General features: G+C 32.8%; 3 protein-coding genes across 3 annotated transcripts; 2 read left to right on the top strand and 1 right to left on the bottom strand.

Moving 5' to 3' along the window:
* Nucleotides 1-2,087: 2,087 nt before the first annotated feature.
* Nucleotides 2,088-6,613, bottom strand: LOC140954925 (putative protease Do-like 14). Its single transcript, XM_073406085.1, has 10 exons — nucleotides 6,349-6,613; nucleotides 6,116-6,262; nucleotides 5,865-6,034; nucleotides 5,465-5,763; nucleotides 5,182-5,287; nucleotides 3,921-4,051; nucleotides 3,533-3,653; nucleotides 3,036-3,128; nucleotides 2,590-2,717; nucleotides 2,088-2,302 (listed from the first exon to the last, which is right to left on the bottom strand). The coding sequence occupies exons 1-10, from the start codon at nucleotides 6,443-6,445 to the stop codon at nucleotides 2,275-2,277; spliced, it is 1,320 nt and encodes a 439-aa protein (XP_073262186.1). The 5' UTR covers nucleotides 6,446-6,613; the 3' UTR covers nucleotides 2,088-2,274.
* Nucleotides 6,614-7,604: 991 nt separating this feature from the next.
* On the top strand, nucleotides 7,605-13,521 carry LOC118059494 (putative protease Do-like 14). Its single transcript, XM_073406093.1, has 9 exons — nucleotides 7,605-7,720; nucleotides 7,813-7,948; nucleotides 8,040-8,317; nucleotides 8,645-8,705; nucleotides 10,231-10,361; nucleotides 10,834-10,954; nucleotides 12,635-12,727; nucleotides 12,858-12,982; nucleotides 13,173-13,521. Exons 3-9 carry the CDS (start codon nucleotides 8,178-8,180, stop codon nucleotides 13,210-13,212), a joined length of 711 nt encoding a protein of 236 aa, XP_073262194.1. The 5' UTR covers nucleotides 7,605-7,720; nucleotides 7,813-7,948; nucleotides 8,040-8,177; the 3' UTR covers nucleotides 13,213-13,521.
* Nucleotides 13,522-17,007: 3,486 nt separating this feature from the next.
* LOC118059493 (uncharacterized) lies at nucleotides 17,008-17,544 on the top strand. Its single transcript, XM_035072385.1, has one exon. It carries the CDS (start codon nucleotides 17,008-17,010, stop codon nucleotides 17,542-17,544), a length of 537 nt encoding a protein of 178 aa, XP_034928276.1.
* Nucleotides 17,545-18,696: the final 1,152 nt, after the last annotated feature.

Raw genomic sequence — 18,696 nt, 5'->3', positions numbered from 1 at the left:
TACAGGAAGCAAGAAAACAACAAACCCAAATATGACAATTACTGAGGGATAGATATACCAAGCAAAATATAAACGTGGAAAGTATCACACCATCATTTGTGGTGTGATACTTTCCCGATCCTCAAAAAAGTACATATGAATAAGTTTGATTCTCAGGATGATTTTTTTTTTAATGCAGAAAAATATGGATGTTGTTAATATTTTTTTATTATAAAGTTAATATGTTGGTTCAATAAAATTTAAAATTATATTTATTAATAATTGATAATAAATATGTTAATACTAACTCAATAGTAAATTTTTAAACTGAAATAAATATGCATATTATATTATATAATCTTATATTATGGGCTATTTAGATTTTTTTTTAAAATTATATAATAATAAAATTATTTTTATTTATAAAATTAAATTTGGACTCTATTGGGAAAAAAAATATAGTATAGTTCTTTTTTATTAATATATTTTTTTAACAAAGAAAAATATTTTTTTGTCACGGTTCTTAATTTAGAAAAAAACAAAAAGAATTAGAACAAATATCATCCTATATTTAAATTTTATGTTAGTGATCTGTAACTTTTTGCTTGGCCTATATATGTAAACAACGAAGGCTTTGAGAGTGTTTGTTTTTGTGGTTACTACTGTATTTGAAGTAGACAAAAAAAAAAAAACAAATCGTTTGGTTATACATAAAACACTTTTCTATTTGTGAGACCATTACTATTTACGTTTAAACTGCAAGTTAATAAAAAGCAAATTCAAGTTGTGTTGCAAACTGTGGACAGAGGCACACCCAGAAAAAAGAAAAGGAGAAGAGCAAAAATAAAGGAAAGAAGTACCACCATCTATCAGTGCATAACAGCTCCCTTTCGCCACAGACTTACGCCATTTCTACCGTCCCTCGGTCCATCACCTTTGCACTGCTCTTCCCCTTCCCATTCTCTTTCTCCTTTGTTTGGAGACACTCTACACTTTTCAAGTTGCATGTGAATAGTGGAGAGTGACCAGCCTCCGTCGTTTCCACCATCCCTCAGCCATCACTGCGACGTTGCTCTTCCTCTTCCCCTTCTCCTTCTCATTCTCCTTCGTCTGGAGACACTCTCCACTGTTCTGAGAACAGTGGAGAGTGTCTCCATTGTTCATGGCCGGACCGAGTCTAACCCAAACCTAAATGCATTGGACTGGTTTCACCCAGTAAAAAAAAAAAAAATTCAAAAATAATTTCTCAGATATTGTGTTTTATTAAAAAAAAAAAAAACCAGTGTTTAACATTAATCAATGACACTATATAATTACATTAAAAAGAGATCGTATGATGATGTAGTATTTGCAGAATTTGATTGCAATCCAAATTTTGTTCCGATGATATTTTACCTAATGTTGTTGCATGCTTAGGAAACCATGAAAACTGTAGTTCTTGTCAGATGAATTTCGTACGTGATGGAATTACATATAGTTTAATGGAACAATAAAAAAATATTTTATATAAAGTATTATTTATTTCAAGATGTAATAGTAGTAGTTAAATCTATAATATTTATATTAAAAACCATCAATATATATATATAACCTCAATTTGAAAAGCATTCTTAACCAAACACATTAAATAATTTTTTTATTCAATCTTAATTTTAATCACAGTTTTAACCAAACATATACTTTACCAAACCAACCTTAACTAAAATTGCTTTTATAAAATAATTTTTTTCAAACCATAACCACAAAAGCTACAACAATACCAAACATGTTTTTAACTGTAGAATACCAACATTATCTTTTCTGTTCTTTTTGTTTTTTGGAAAGGTTCGTTTCAGCAGCCTTTATCATTTGTTTTTTGGAATGTCATTTACCGATAATAATGGCTATACTATTTTATTTTTTAATGTGCTCCTATATTTGGTTATTAGTTTGCACTCTTAAATTTTTACTTGATCAATCATAACTAACCAAATTTTAGAACAAATGATCAACAACCTATAACAGAGCGCGATCACCTCATATACTACTCTTTTATAAGAAACTAATATTTTCCATTTCATTCTCAATTTCCAAACAATATCACATATTTATACCTAAGAGTAATTCCTTCAAGAAAATATCAATATAAATTTATTGATCTCATTAACCATCCTTCATTGGATAGCTAATCATATCTTTTTATTTATTTATTTATTTTTAACTGTGTACATTGCACAATCAGAACATAAACAAAATAAGTTATTGAGCAGGTACACATCATGTTCAACCATAGCCAGGGGCACCATGCACGCCTCCTCAAAATGTGTGTTCTGGAACCGGCCATCTGAAATGACCACCACGTTAACAGATTATAATACAAACGCACAAGTAATAGAAGCGAAGAATTAGAAACAACCTCCCAAGGTAAGGAAGATTCACACCAAGATCTCATTGATGGACAATAAACAAGAAATTCAAGAAACTTATCCATCATTATTAAATTTTCCAAAATTCAAAGAGAAAAAAGGATCCTACCTAAGCATTGACATGAGACACGATTCTTCTTTTAAAGCCATATGTAAGCTAGAGCTAGTTTGTATAATTGTCTAGCTACTTGTAGCTAGATTTTACCTGTAATATTTCTTCGGGTTTGTTTCATCGATAACCTTTATGGTTAGACTCAAATCTCTACCAAGACATGGCCTCATCACAATTACCTCCATGGATTCTCCAGTATTGTCCAGCAAAGTTCCATAGAACTGACATTAAAACCACAAAGGTTACAGCAACAACAAAAACAAAGCAACGGTATAATAAATTAATCATATGGTACTGAAGTTATTGCTTATGACCGAGTGTTCACCATACACAACAAGAACAGATAAGGGTAAGCTGAATAAATAAGAGGGACCATGCTAACAAAGCAAATCATCCATATAAAAAGACAATTTTTTCAATTTCAAAAGGGGAATCTACATACATTGAAGCATTCTTCAATCTTTTCTTTTTAAAGAGACCTAGTTTTCAAAGGATGCAAGTGAAACTCCCCTAGCAATGAAAACAATAAGGTGGCGTACCTCGGAGGAAGATACAACAGCCTGTTTACCACATCGAATGATGATGTCATTAGGAAGCACGCCAGAAGAACAAGCAGGAGATTCTGGTATAACCTGTGGATTATTTAAATGATGACAAGAAATAACAAAATTAGTGAACTTGTTAATAAACTAGAAACAACATTTGACCATGATGATTCACTGAATGCCCAAATTTAAGCCCTTTACGGGTTAAATTAAAAGATTTTGCCTGGCATCATAACTTTAAGATTTTGATTATGATAAAAAAAAAAAAAATCATCAAAGAAGACTGCATTGATAAAATTTCTCTTTTTCTTTAGGGGATGAGGAGCTAACCTATAAGAGCTTAATGAGAATTAACATATAAGTTTTTTGATTTACAAAATTTCTTTATCTAACAACAGCACACATTATCCAAATCCAGGAAGGAGACAACACCATGAAAACCAAGAAGGCATGCGGAACAACTGAAACGAAAAGCAAATAAAAAAACATACCTCTTCAACAAGAACACCTTCGGTGATGTGGCCAAACTTCTGAATTATTTTTTCAAACATATTTGCACTTATTGCATTACAACTAGTCACTTTAACCCCAAACCAAGGTTGAGGAGCTCTCCTAATAAAATAGAGCGACAATGACAAATAAGAGGGAGAAGTTGGAATATATATATCAATGGTAAAAAATCTTATATACAGTTAAACATAAGAGAATAAAATTAAGTGGTTGAGATAAAATGATAATTTGAAAGTAGATATGTAGTTTTATCTTCTTTTTAATTAGAGACGTTAAAAACATGGTACAACCTTTGTTTTTAAAAAATTAGAAACCACAAAAGCATACTTTTGCTGCTTTTCATTTTGAGAAAAAAATAAATGTACATACCCATTTTTCTCCAAGCATTCCAAGCACCTAGAAGCAATATTGATTGGCAGAAAAGAAGTATAAGAATGCTCATCGAAATTGATTCCAATGACTTCACCATTACAATTGATAAGGGGTCCCCCAGTACCACCCTGTTTGGAAATATACAAAAACACCATATTTCAGATATTCTTGCTTGAAGCCACATTTGTTAAATAAATAAATCCGCATGCTAGTGGCATCTAGTGGCCAGAATAGATGGCTAAATAAATAATAAAAAAAAATGTTTCACTTGGCAGTAATTCGTGATTATCCAGCTATGATATCGTTGTTTTATTTGTTTTCAAATTGTTTCCTAAATCCCTTTAATAAGAAATCTTCTTGGTTGCCTTTTAATATTGCCTCTCCTTACATATCAGACAGATACATGGGATGTCGCGTGGTAAAATGACATTGATGTCATGAAATTAAAACATAAGGCTCATTCTGAATGAGTATTAAAGAATATACCACCAAAGAGCTAGAACGAAAAGAAGAAGGAAGTGAAAAGGTGTGTGCATGTGTATTAGTACTATGATCTGGATTTCCAAACAGAAAAATGATCAGGGAGAAGCAAAACACAATTTTAAACCAATCGAGAATCTATGACACTTAAAATCTAAGCATGGTGTCCACCACATTGCTGTACTGTTATGAGCCTGCACTGAAACCTACTCTTGATAATTTTTCGATTCATAGGTCAGACAATGAATATCGTTCTTATATAGATAAAGGTAAGAGGGAAAGGTGAAATGTTAGAATTTAACCAGCAGCCATCGACTGCGCAAATGCATGTTTATATACTGCTAAGGGAATATTTGAAATTCAAATGACAAAAAAATAGTCTTAAATATCTGAGAGCTAAAATTTGGCCATTGTGCAGCAAACATTTACTAGACATTTTTTCATTCTCAACCTAACTAGGTATTGATTTCCTGCACACTCAATTTATGCCATTGACTCTATCACCTAAGATTTGCCCTCCTTTAATATTGAAATAATGACTTCGGTAAAGACAGCAGAATTTAGCTCTGCCTTTTCAAATGGTAGGGCGAAAACTGGTCAGAACAGCATGCATACAAGGAAGAAGCATGTCATCTGGGGTTGGTGTATACTCGAGAGAAACTAACAGATCATGAAAGCCACCAGGAGAAAGTTGTATGTAAACTTTAAAATGAAACAGACCACTAATATACACACAAAGGCTAGCTGTGAGAAGTGAGAGAGAGAGTAATGTCATTACTACAGTAATCCTGCAACTTGCTGTGAGAAGCTCTACGCAATCACCATCACGGAAACCAGGTCCGGAAAAACGTGGTCTGAACACACCTGGTCTGCGCACACCACGTCTTCACATCGGAATGAAGGAAAGACACAAAAACCAAGTGTAAGTAACTAACAAAATTGAGAAAGCATTTTCATAAAATGAGCACGAGTATTTAAAGCACCAGGAGACTACAATGTTACAATGAGTTTAAGATCATAGAGAAAGTCCCTTTTTGGCATTAAAAAAAGAGAGACAATACCTGAAAGCACCTGGTGCAACCATGAGACTGTGGGATAAGTAATGGCGGCCAAGTGCTATTACCTTCTCTCCAGGACAAAGGTTGAATAAATCTGAAGGTTCGGCGTGAGGACGGAGTCCAAATGACGTGTTCTGTAGCTCAGCTTTGGTAGTTAGAGGAATGGAACCATCTATGTGCTTCAGAATTGCAGTCGGGAAGCGTGAGCTGGACTTGAATTTGATGATGGCAATGTTGTAATGAAAATTAAAACCAAAAATTTCACCCTCAAATGAATCACCACTTGATAAATACACATAAACCTGCATGCAAAAGATCAAGCCAATGAAGAAGATTGATCGAACAAATTTGTTTTAATAAAAAAAAATAAAAGAACTCAGAGATAAAAGAAAATCAGCAGCACCTTGATACCAGGTTCAGGAGCCAGAGGAGGATGATCCTCCGAAGTTGAAGCAGCGCGGGTAATGAGGAGATTGGCAGAAGTGAGGATGGTATAGGTGAATGAACCATTTTCTTCAAGCTTGGATCCTATGATGGTTCCCGAGCAAGGAAATACTAATATATTTTTCACGCCTACACAAGATCAGTCAAGTTATTATTTGGCCACACATACATACATGAAAGCATGCATGCATGCATACACGCCTAGCATACCTCTGCGAGCGCGAGACACGAGACTGACAACAGATTGAGAAGCTTTAAGAGCCGATAATTTGGTGGGAAGATCCAAGTAGAAATTCTCCTCTATCCTTTTATCAAAACTCTCCTCGAAAGAATGGGAACGGAGTGCAACACAACCACCTATAAATCCATATTAAAATAAACAAATCTAGCTGAAGAAGAAGAAGAAATTACAGTAAGTGCTAGTTAACTAATTACTAACTAACCAGTACGCGGGCGTGCTTTCCGTTGCCATGGTGACCGAATCTCTTTTTCCGTTACTCCCTGTAGCCTGACGTCCCTGGATTCCATTCTAATGGCCATACTTATCAATCAGTTTAGCTTTCGGGATTGGGGAACGCCCCGGCCGCCTTATATATCGTTTCTGACAGATAAGTGATCGGCACCCTTTTCTTTTTTGATTTGACAATTCTACCCTTCAAAAAATATGGTGGTCCAGAGCGGCAAAAACCCTAGTTTCCCGATCCTCAAAAGCAGTACATGTAGACAAGTTTGATTCCCAGGGTGATTTTTTTTTTTTTTAATGCAGAAAAATGTGGATGTTGTTAATATATTTTTTATTATAAAGTTAATATGTTGGTTCAATAAAATTTAAAATTATATATATATATATTAATAATTGATAATAAATATGTTAATACTAACTCAATATTAAAATTTTTAAACTGAAATAAATATGCATATTATATTATATTATATGATATTATATTTTGGGGCTATTTATATTTTTTTATTTAGTTATAAAAAATAAAATTAAATTTGAACTCTATTGAAAAAAAGAATCTAGTATAGCTCCTTTTTTTATTATTAATATATTTCTTTAACAAAGAAAAATGTTTTGTCATGGTTCTTAATTTAAAAAAAATAAAAAGAATTACAACGAATATCATCCTACATTAAAATTTGCGTTAATGGTCTGTAACTTTTTGCTTGGCCTATGTATGTAAGCTTTGACTGTAGAAGACCAACATTATCTTTTCTGTTCTTTTTCTTCTTTTTTTTTGGCAAGGGTCAGCAACCTCTGACAAGTCTATTCATAAAATTTTTAATTTGTTATATATTTTAAACTATCATTAAAAAAATCTACATGGATAATATTTGATAAAATAAAATAAAAAATGCAGGTCCCCTAGCTACACCCTAGTATTTGCCGTTGAAAAAAAAGGGCCTCTTTCAGAGCAAGGTGGCAGAAACCTATTAAAAGGCCCAGCCGTTTTTTTTATTGTTCTTGGAAAAAAGAGGAGGATTATTTACTCCAGTCTCTACTGCTGCCTGCCTTTTCCACATCGATACTGATTAATAATCCCTAGTGTTCCCGTCTCTCCTATCTGGTATCGTTGGGAAGGAGAAAACATGAATTTTTCAGGCCGGTGGTTTCTTCTTCTTCTTCTCTCCCGATCAGTTTCTTCCTTCATCTGTTTTTATTTAATCTGATTTTTCTTGTTCTTAATATTTCTTTACAGTTGATAGAATTCCGCCTCCGCCTCCGTTTTTGAAAAAGCGGGATGATGATACAAATTTAGCTGCTTTGAAAGTTTCTCTATCGGTTGTGTGCCTTGCTGCATACGACAGAGGTAGGTATATCATATATCTAAACTCTATGCTTCCTGACATATATGATCTGCCTGGTAACATAAAGCTTTATGCTTTGCTGCCTTTCTGGCAGGTAGCGGAGAAAAGTGTTTTGCGTGCACCGGCACAATTGTAGAATGTGAAGGTGCAGCAGGAGATGATGGTAAATTCGAGGCTACCATATTGACTTCTGCTTCTCTCTTTCACTCTTATAGAGACCCTTCTCAAATCACGGTACAGCACCGACTTTATTATTATTATTATTATTATCATTACCTTTTTAGTGAAATTGAAAATTTCTCAAAATATTGTATTGCAATTGCAGGTTGAAGTACATCTATCAGATGGCAGTTCGTACGAGGGAGAGGTTTCAGCTTTTGATTTACACTACAACATTGCTACGGTCAAGTTCAAGCCCGATAAACCTCCTCAAAAAGCACGTCTTAAATGGATAGATGATTCTATGTCTTTACAACCTGATAATGATCACACCATGGTAGAGGCTAACTTTTTTAACCTTTGTCCCGGGGATAAAGTAATAGCTTTAGCCCGGGTGCAAGATCAATATCACCACAAGCTTCTTGTCAGTTCTGGTGATTTCAGGTATGCCAAAATGAACCTTCTTTTCATTTCTTCTAGCAACGTGGGATATATAGGAGGTTAGTGTTTCAAGATTTCATCAATATCCTTACCATCACCAGGATATCTTCAATTGCATTTTTCTGCATCCTTACAATTACCTTTTATTGTTATATGTTTGCTTTCCATATCATAATTAAGCTAGTAGTCTCCTTTTCAATTCTAAATATCACCTCTCTACTCTTGTATTCTTGTTTCTAATGCACCGTGGCGCACTGTTTTGACCACAACGCTTTTTTTTCCCGAAGTAGCTGTTGTGCTGTGATCTTACCCTACTTTCTTCCCATATAGTATTTATTGCTGCGGACTGGATTGCCAAGAGCTCCTAATGACAACTTGCGAGATTTCTACAGTAATAACACTACTCTCTCTGTTTCATGCATTAATTTGTTTTTTGGCTTAGTCGCATCATGTATGTTTGCTTATATCTCATGTGTGTTACTCGGGGTTAAGCATTTTACCCCAGAGTATTTGTGTCAATGAAATTAAATGACTATGTACAAGCATGGATTCCTTTTCTAAATATTGTATTTGCACTTGGACACAACCTCATCTCTATCCAAACTAAACAAGCAACATATTGATAACAATGGTTGTTTGTAATAAGCTCAACAAAGGTTTTTTTTAGAGAAATAATGATGGAGAAATGCGAGAGATGAAGAATAGAGAAGTGTTAAAGTAAGCATACTTCTTGCTTGGTTTGGTTAGTGATATGGTTCTCCGGAGAAGGTATTAATGACCAGTCAATTTGAGGCTCAAACTTTTCAAAACCCCTTGGTCTTGCTTACACTTGAAATAGATGAAATTTATTTTCCTTATTGCCTTCATTAGCATTCTTTCAATCTATTCCCAATTTTTATATACAAGCCAGTACTGCCCTCTTGTTTGAATTTAGGACTACGAGTTACATAATACATGGAACATCTTTTGGGCAATAGGTCTCAATTCAACTATAATTGGAGGTTACATCATGCATCACATTCGTGTACTCACATCCAATATTTTAACACTTTTCAGTCAATTCACCATATTCAGAAATTTTGAATTCATCTTTTCTGACTCTTGGGCCGATACTCGGACTTGACGCCCTGAATTTTGTATCTGAGCAACATAGCTCAACACTCATCCTCACATGCTATGAGGAGATCAAACTCCTGTGTAGGGAAACCTAGAATGAGAGTATTAAAGTCAACTAGGATCACTGTAGAACTAACTACTAAGAGAAGTGAATGAGAGTGTGAAGGAAAGGAGTGGTGTTTTTATGCAAAAAGCTTGTTTCTTAGAGAATTTTTTGTTCTATGACTAAGCGATTTCACTTTCAAAGAGAGTCCAAAAGATATATCCCCATAAAATTAAAAAAACAAAAAAACAAAAAAAACCCTTTCAGAGATTGATTTTCAAAAGAATTTTAAGTTGTGCCTATAAAATTTTCACTGTACCCACCAAGTCCTACTACTTGAATTTGTGATGAGCCCATAATTGTTGACCTTCCTATGCCTAATTTAAGGTACCCATGGAACAACTCTTAATTTGATCCATTAACCTTGTTACAAAATGGAATTAACCCTCTTTTGTCATTTCATCCACCCAAGTGCAATGCCTAGACTTGAACCTCGTTTTGAAAGGGAAAACCACCAAAGTGCAAGTTTAGTGACTAAACCACAAGTTTGGTGACTAAATCATGGTTCATTAACACCGCTTTCACCATAAAACAGTCTTTGTTGCTTGAGGATAGCAAGAAAGGGGCAAACAATTGTTTGTCCAGAGCTTGTTCTAGATTTGGCATGTTCTTAGACTGACTAAAAGATCTATGCTTTGATGTTATATATTTGATGAACTGATACCAAACTGTAGCATAAACTAGTTCTTTATTGTAGCCTTTTATTGGGGGGCCACTCATTAATTGGGATGGAGAAGTCATCGGGATCAATTTCTTTTGGAAGGGCCAGACTCCTTTTCTGCCAATCAACATAGCTTTTAGATGCCTGGACTACTTAAATAAGAAAAGGTATGTTCCTCACCATTTTTGCAGAGTATTTATTGCTTTCCATGACATTTTGGCATGCTCATGGCACCGTTCCACAATTGATTTGTATTTGAGATTCCTTTCATAATTTGTATACCCTGTTAACTTACTGATCATGTTGTTCTCAATGGGTTGGAGCATTCCAAAACTTTATATTTATTGGTAGAGATGTGGTATGGGGTGTGTGAAGAAATCGCCAGCCAAAAAACAACAATTCAATGTTCTAGACACGGAGGACAGTTAAAGCTAAACTAAATTACAAAGAAAATTATTTAATTCTTCCAAAATCACCTGCTGCATCGTGGTGCACATGCTGTATTTTCTTTTCCCATCCAGGGTACTGCATGGGGAAGGAAGTTATTTAATCTTCTGTTTTTTTTTTGGTCAATATGCAACCTGAAATAAGATATTGTGAAAGAATGTTGGGTGCATCTAATGTTCTACAATGGCGTAGGAGTGTCCCTCATCCTTGGCTTGGGATGGAATTTACTAATCTTTATGCTGCTGACGTGGTCACTTTGGAGGAAATAGTTCAATTGTTCCCTCTTGTTTGCAAAGGGGTTATAGTTGAAGAGGTATGGTCTTTGCTGCGCTTTTTTATTGTCTTCCTCTTTATATTTTCCCCAAATACACTTTTGGAGCAGGTATTTGCGCCATGGCTTGGTCCATGATGTCCACTTATTATTTGCTCATATATTCAACAGTTTCATCCTTGAGGCCCTTTCTTCTATTCCATGATTTCTTTTAAGGCTTGTTATATATATATGTGGAGATGTTGAAAGATGATAGCTCTCGGAAATGTTCTTTTTGTGCGTCTTGTAACTAGAAGCTTCCACACTTATGAAATCCTCATAACCCTGAGCCTAAAGCTACTGCTTAACTGACCATGCTGAATCAAATGTTTCTTTTTTGGGCTAGGCATCCAAGTTCATGCCCCCTGTTCTGTAATTATTAATGTAATTTTCTTTCAAATGGAAGCAATTAGGAGTTGAAATGATACAGGACAGCCAATGGGCTGTTCTGAATCTGACTTCAGAGGCTGTTTTAGGGCTGTTAGAACTGTGTTAATGTTGATTTCTGATGGAATAAGAGGAAGAACATGGGATAGATTTAAAAGAGTCACACTTAGAGGATATAAAAAAATAAGCTTCACATTTAGGGTACTTAGTAGTCATATCTAAGGGAGATCGACTCAAAGAATAAAAAACAAAGTGAAATATTGAAAGACTATATAAGATGCTAGTACTCCTAGTCCAACAAAGATTTAATTTTCCATATAAGAAATCTATTTAGAAGTAAAAACCTATAAAAGCTAATTATTTTAGAACCAGCAGATTACTAGATAGAAAATAACCCAAGACAAATTTTCAGCAGATCTGAATATTACAGAAATACTCTTGTCTACAAAAAGACATCAATCTTGCTTCTTTTGTTATCTGCATCATTCTCCCCTGGTTGGAGAAAACTTGACCTTGAGTTTTCAAGCGTCGAAGCAGTAAAAATCACATAGCTTGCAATGACATTCTGCTGCAATGCAACACCATTGATATAGGAACTGGTATGTAGGTGATAGTAGTGATAATATGAGTTTTGTGCTATCAATTTGACAATCAAAATCAGGAATAGTGGCCATTTGTGTTGACAGCAGCACTTTGTCCTCGATATCCTTGCATTCATAACTTTGTGCTCATCAACATTTTTCTTTTGTTCATCTACATCAAGTGTAACACAGGGTTCTTTAGGCTTTGTAATCGCCTGATTATAGATTGATTTTTTCTTCTCTTTGCTCTCCACAGTGTCGCCAATCTGAAATTCCTCACTTTCTTTTTGAATCTTCCCTATGGAAAACAATACCAGATTTTTCTTATCAGCAATAAAAGCTTGCTGCTCTATCTCTTTTTTGTTAATCAATGTGATTTATTTATTATTCTCAAATCCATTTCCATATCAGTTAAAAAGAAAGAAAGCAGGCAGCACACTCTATCCTGCATCATAAAGTTCAAGGTTTGGTCTCATTACAAACCTACACAAGTATTTGTGAGTGTTGTATTTCCATGGAAGGGTATTGTTCCATCCAAGGCATTTGTGTGGAGAGCTGCGTTACAGAGGAGACCAATGAGAGGGATTTAGGACGCATTCTTGGTGTGTTGTTGCATGTCATAGTGGATCCCAATCTTCCAAAACTAATAATTAATGAATTTGAGAAGCTGGCTTATAAATCTTCCAAAACAGTAACATTTGAGCACTTGTATCAGGTAACGGAAGAGTCTCCTGCTGATCGTGCTGAGATACAACCCAATGATGTTATAATTAAATGCGACAGAGAGGTGGTTAGCTGCTCCTTAAAGGTACGTGACTTTAGTTTATTGCTTGGGTGTAGAGCGCCCCGCCTTTCTTGTAGTGTTTTTATCATTCAATGTTTGTCCCAGAAAAGGGGAAACAAGAGGGAGTTAATCTTCTTTTAATTCTTGGCGTCAGTTCTTTGGAATGATTTGGGACAAGGTTGGGAAATCTATGGAGTTAGAGGTGATGAGGGTAGGTGTTTGTGGGCCTTTGAAGCTCGCTATACTCGCCGATGACCTTCTTCCAGACAGTTATAACAGGTAAAATCCCTTTCTACATACTTTGGGTGGTTTGTGTATTGATGCATGGTGTTGGCATGGAAAACTTAAGCAAAGAGCTCTCTATGTACGAAGTTTGCTGCTTTATGTTCGTTTCTTGCCATGATTGGGTCTTCTGACATGCGAACCTGTTTTGTGATTTATTCTAATCTGTAGCTTTTGGTGCTTTCAGTTGGCCAATTTACTTGTCTGGGGAGAGGGTTTCAGGATGACAAATACATTTGTTCTGGGTGGTCACTTCCTTGAGATCATGGAAGCAGGCTTTCCTGCTTTGCTTATCAAATGCCGCCATGCATATGTAGCTTTGCATCTTTTCTTTGCTCTTTTCCTAGCTAGTATTGCATCCTGTGTGATTTAGCTTTACAAATTGGGAAGCAGCTTTATATTTATTCGATTCTCTTCATCTGCGTGAATAGTCTAACAACTAACAAGATACTTGAAGTAAGAATCGTTGGCTTTGACTCGATCTTCGTATATTCTTGGGATGGAGTTTGCTTTCAGTTCATGTAACAAGTGGTCAAATTAGCCCCCTTTCGATATTGTAATAATTAGATCAATCCAGGTTCAACCTATTAATCTTGTGATTGAAGTCATGGATTCGAATAAAATTATAAAAAATAAAAAAATAATATAAAATTTATTTTTCAAATCAATTCAATGTTAAAAAATAAATTTTAAAAAAAAATCAAATAGGAAAAAAAAAAAAACAAAATGATCATAGTCAACTTAATTTAACTTGCGACCCGGATTATGAGATTGTGATAAATTTAAATAAAGCAAACCAAACTAAATTATAAAGCTTCCATTTCCAACATATCTAATGTTGAAAGTTGAAATTAAGAAAAAAAAATCAATAAAACTGGTATATAATCAAACATATAAAAAAAAAAATTAAAAAAAAAAATATATGAAATACAATTCTCAAAACAATCAAAGACTAAATGGTAAAATTAAAAATATATAAACGACGTAATTGTTGAATGAGGTGAAATTAAAAAAAAAAAACTAAACAAAAGAAAGAAAAACAATATTATTATAGTATATAATGTTTTGTGGATGTGACCACACTCCTTTAGTGTTTTTGGTAATTAATAATAATTAATAATTTTGTAACTAATGAAATTTTATCAAAACTAAAATTTATTTTGTTAAGAGAGAGAGAGAGAGAGAGAGAGTATTTTGGTTAGAAGAACAAAAATAAAAATATAAAAATAAATTTAGAGTAAATTTATATTATTTTTCAGATAAAGATATGTCCCATTGATTTCATCTTTTTTATCTTCAAATAATAACTAAATTTTAAGTAAGATTGAGTTTATTAGTCACAACCCAGCCCATTTATAACCCAATGTTTTTAATACAAAGCCCATTATTTTTCTCCAGCCCATAAAATAAATTTGAAGCCCATCCCATTGTGTAGAAAACCCATTGTTACTCTACAGCCCATAACATAAATTTGATGTCCATCCCATCATGTAGAACATGTCTATAGTCGTGGTGCATTGTCTGATTTAGCAATGCCAATTGTACGAGTCTCCCCCTCGGTCTGATCACTCTCCCCTGACTTCTCCTCCAAGGGAAACTTGGTTTTCATTTTAATAAATTCATTTTTAATGGGTCTAAAAAACTTTTATGATCATTTTATTTCGAACATGCCCCAGAAAAAATAAGTTTAGTCGTGAAGGGGCTTATAATATGCCAAGAAAGAATATTATATTATTTCTTGTTATTTTTACGGTGAGCTAAAATATTATAAAGATAAAATTATTTTTAATATTTTTTTTCATAAAAAAACCAGAATTATAAATTATAAATATAGCATGATATCTTTAAAATAATTATTTCTCTTAAAATTCAAAATAAAGGATAATAATCTTCATTATACATGCAGTAATTCTCAAGGGGATTTTAGTTTTTTTCAATGGATACCCAGAATAAACCGAAGGAACACATGTATATTGTAGTCATGTTAAAATGTGATAATTGTTTCCTGACAAGAGAGTTTATGGCATGATTAGAATACGTAACAGAGGGGCACATGTATATTGAAAACAATCTTGGGCATTGTTTAGTGGCTTAGAAGACTTCGTTGATAGAATATATACTAATTACGTATCCGTATGACATTGCAGGTTAATTTTTTATATATAAAAAAAAAAAATAAGATTTAAAAGTAAAAATTTCTATAAAGTTATATATTTTTTTACAAAGTTTGACCCAAAAGTAATATTTATAATATTAATAATAACATTAAACTTGCATGACCCAAATTTAAGTGAGTCTGGACAACAATACCTGATCTAATAGCCTTGGATGTAGGTTTAACTGCAAGGTTGTGTTATAAAAGTATAATAATTAAATTAATTAATTAAAAAGAAAAAAAACAATAGAAAAAAAAAAATATGAATTAACTAGGTTAACCTGTCAAACCTTGGATTCCGTGTTGTGAAAGTTTGATAACTAAATAGAATAAAAAATTAACGGGTTATCCAGAATTAACTAAGTTAACCCTTCAAACCCGGGATCCTGTGTCATGAAAGTTTGATAATTAAATAGAAAAAAAAATTGAACATTAACAAACTAAATTAAACGAAAAAAAATCAATTAAAAAGGAAAAAAACAAAAACAAACAAAAGACACCAACCTTTTACTAATGAGGAAAAAGAAAAAAAAATTTGAATCTACAAGGTTCAAACTAATCAAACCTGGGAATTCGTGTCATGGAAGTGTGATTACTAAATAGAAAAAAAATATTTAATATTAAAAAAAAAAAAAAAATTAAAAAAAAAAAAAAAAAAAAAAAAGAAGAAAAAAAACCTATAGGAAAAAAAAAAAAATCTAAATCAATTGGGTTAACTCGTTAAACCTAGAATTCATGTCATGAAAGTTTAATAATTAAATAAAAAAAAATTAAGATTAAGAAACTATAGACAAAAAAATAAATAAAGACATCAGTCTTTTCATTGAGGACTACACGATGTAGTCTATAATAAAAAAGGTTTAAAAAGAAAAAAAAAAAACAAAAACAAAAACAAAAACAAAGACATAAGCCATGGGTTATTTTTTTTTTATTGCATAAAAAATATATAAAAAATCTAAGATCTAAGAATGTTAGGTTTTTCTACAAAGATATACTCAAGAGCATTGGGTCTAGCTGCAACGTTTGGTCCAAGAGTAATATTTATAATATTAATAATAATATTAAATTTACATGACTCAAGTTTAAGTGTGTTTGGCTGCAACACCAGAACTAAGAGCTTTGAATGTGTGTCTGACTACAAAGTTTAACAACTATATAAAAAAAAATTGACGGGTTAACTCGTCAAACCAGGTTAACTCGTCAAGCTTGAGATATGTGTCATGAAAGTCTGATAAGTAAATAAAAAGAAATTTAACATTAACAAACTAAACTAAACTAAAAAAATTGATTAAAAAGAAAAGGAGAAAAAAAATTCCGGGTTCACTTGTCAAATCAAGTTAACCCGTCATACCTGAGATCTGTGTCATGAAAGTAAAATAACTAAATAAAAAAAATTTCAAATTAACAAACTAAATTAAACAAAAAAAATTCATTAAAAGAAAAAAAATACAAAAAAAAAAAAAGCAAAAAAAAAAAAAAACTCATAAGGACAAAAAAAAAAAAAAAAAAAAGTACAGCTAACAGTTTCACTGTGCACTGTGCAGTGCACAGTGAAAACACATAAAAGGCGTGGGAAAGTTACAGTACTTTCCCACGCCTTTTAGTATTGTACCATGGAAAATGCCAAATGCATGAAGAGCTATATCATGTAAAATGCATGAAAAGCAGTATCCTGTGCATGAGTTATTGTTATTTAATCTGTGGGTGCGTCGTTTAAACATTGAAGTATTTAGTGCTCTCTCTCTCTCTCTCTCTCTCTCTCTCTCTCAGAAAATTAATGGGTTTAAAAACTTATTGGAAGGTTACTGAAGATCAAGGATACCTTGATGATCTTAAAGGTAGTCAATTAAAAGAGTTTTTCGACTGCATGGCTCCAACAGTTGTTAACGTTGAGAATAAAAAGGGTGGCAGCGGCTCTGGTGTTATCATCGACGAGGGTCGTCATATTATCACCTGTGCTCGTGTTTTGGAGGGTGATTTGGAGCCTACAATCATCACAGCTTCACAAAAAGATGGAACGAAAGCATCCATATCCAAGTATGATAGAGAAAGTGATTTTTGTGTTCTGAAGTATCAGAAGAATAAAGATGATTATGCTGAACTGTATCTTGGGGATGATACAGTTAAAAATATTGGACAAGAGGTCTACATTATTTCCATGTCTGCAATTCTCCCTCACGTCTTCACTGCTGCGAAAATCACTGGTTATGGTACCTACGGCACCCTTGGGCTCGATTTTGGGAATAAAAGTCAGCCGATGTTTATGGTTAGTGACATATCAGCTGTGCCGGGATCCTCTGGAGCTCCAGTGTTTGATGCAAGAGGCAGAGTTCTTGGGATGGTCACACATGAACACCTTGGATATCGTGTTGTGAGGAAGTTTGTCGGAAATGATGCTGTTTAAACTTCTAACCTTTGAAGACTTGTAGCTTGAAAAAAAGGTCTGTATATCTTAATTAGTTCATCATGTGATCGAGACGACAGGGTAGAAAGGAAGATGGTAGCATTTTGAAGCAGTACTTGTGTGTTCTGCTAGCTATTGTTGATTTTGGACCTTTTCCAGTTCTAAAATGGAGTCCTCTTCGATGTCAATGCCTCTGTTGTTGGCATCTTGCTTGTTTCAATGAACACGCACGTTAATTAGAAAATCAAGATTTCGTTTTTGGTAAAATGGGTGGAAGTTTGATTGAATATATATATGTGTGTGTGTGTGTGTGTGTGAACAATGCACGCGTTTTTTCTTTTGCTTTGTTTATTGAACTTTTGTTATTTTCAGTTTTATGATTCCAAAAGTTACATTCCTATATCTTTTTTTATTTTGCATTCTCTTGCGTACATGAAGTCTCAAGAAATACTCGGGAATTAATTAAAAATTAATTTTGCAAGATTGAATTTTACTTTTTAGTTACAAATTGATAGAAATTAAAAGAAAGGATCAACTTTGACAAAGAAAAAAAAACCACAACTCATTTAAGTTTTAACATGGAAAACTTCAATTTAATCCTTAAGATTTTAATTTATCTATTATTAGTTTTAGTAAATAATGTTTCAGACCAATTTTTATTTTTTCTTCTTAGCATTGATTACAAGTCATTTTCCTACATAAAACAGCATCAAAGAATTAAGGCATGTTTGTTTTGTAAAAATGGTAATTTTTTTATATTTATTTGTTATTAAAAAATTGATTAATAAAAAATAATTTTCAGTTAAAGAAAAATTAGGCTTAGTTTTTTTTTGAAAAAAAAATTTCTTTTTATTTTTGATGGAAAATATTTTTTAAAAATTATAAAATTTTTTAAAATATCATATTATTTGTTAATTATATCAAATTTTATCCTTAAATTTTTAATTGCTATATTTTTTTGAATCGTTTTTTTTTCAATCCCATCTTTTAAAATTTGATTTTTATATCAACTTTAGTTTTTATTTTATTTTATTTTATTATTTTCTTAAATGATTTTTTTTCTATTTGATTTTATTTTCATTCATTTGATTGCTATTTATTTTATTTGAAATAATTTAAGAAAATTTTTTTATTTTATCTTTTTTTAAATTT

This window comes from Populus alba, chromosome 18 (assembly GCF_005239225.2).
Source record: "Populus alba chromosome 18, ASM523922v2, whole genome shotgun sequence".
Classification (NCBI taxonomy): Eukaryota; Viridiplantae; Streptophyta; class Magnoliopsida; order Malpighiales; family Salicaceae; genus Populus; species Populus alba.
Note: the sequence above shows the minus strand (reverse complement) of the source record. Positions and strands in the feature narration are given on the sequence as shown.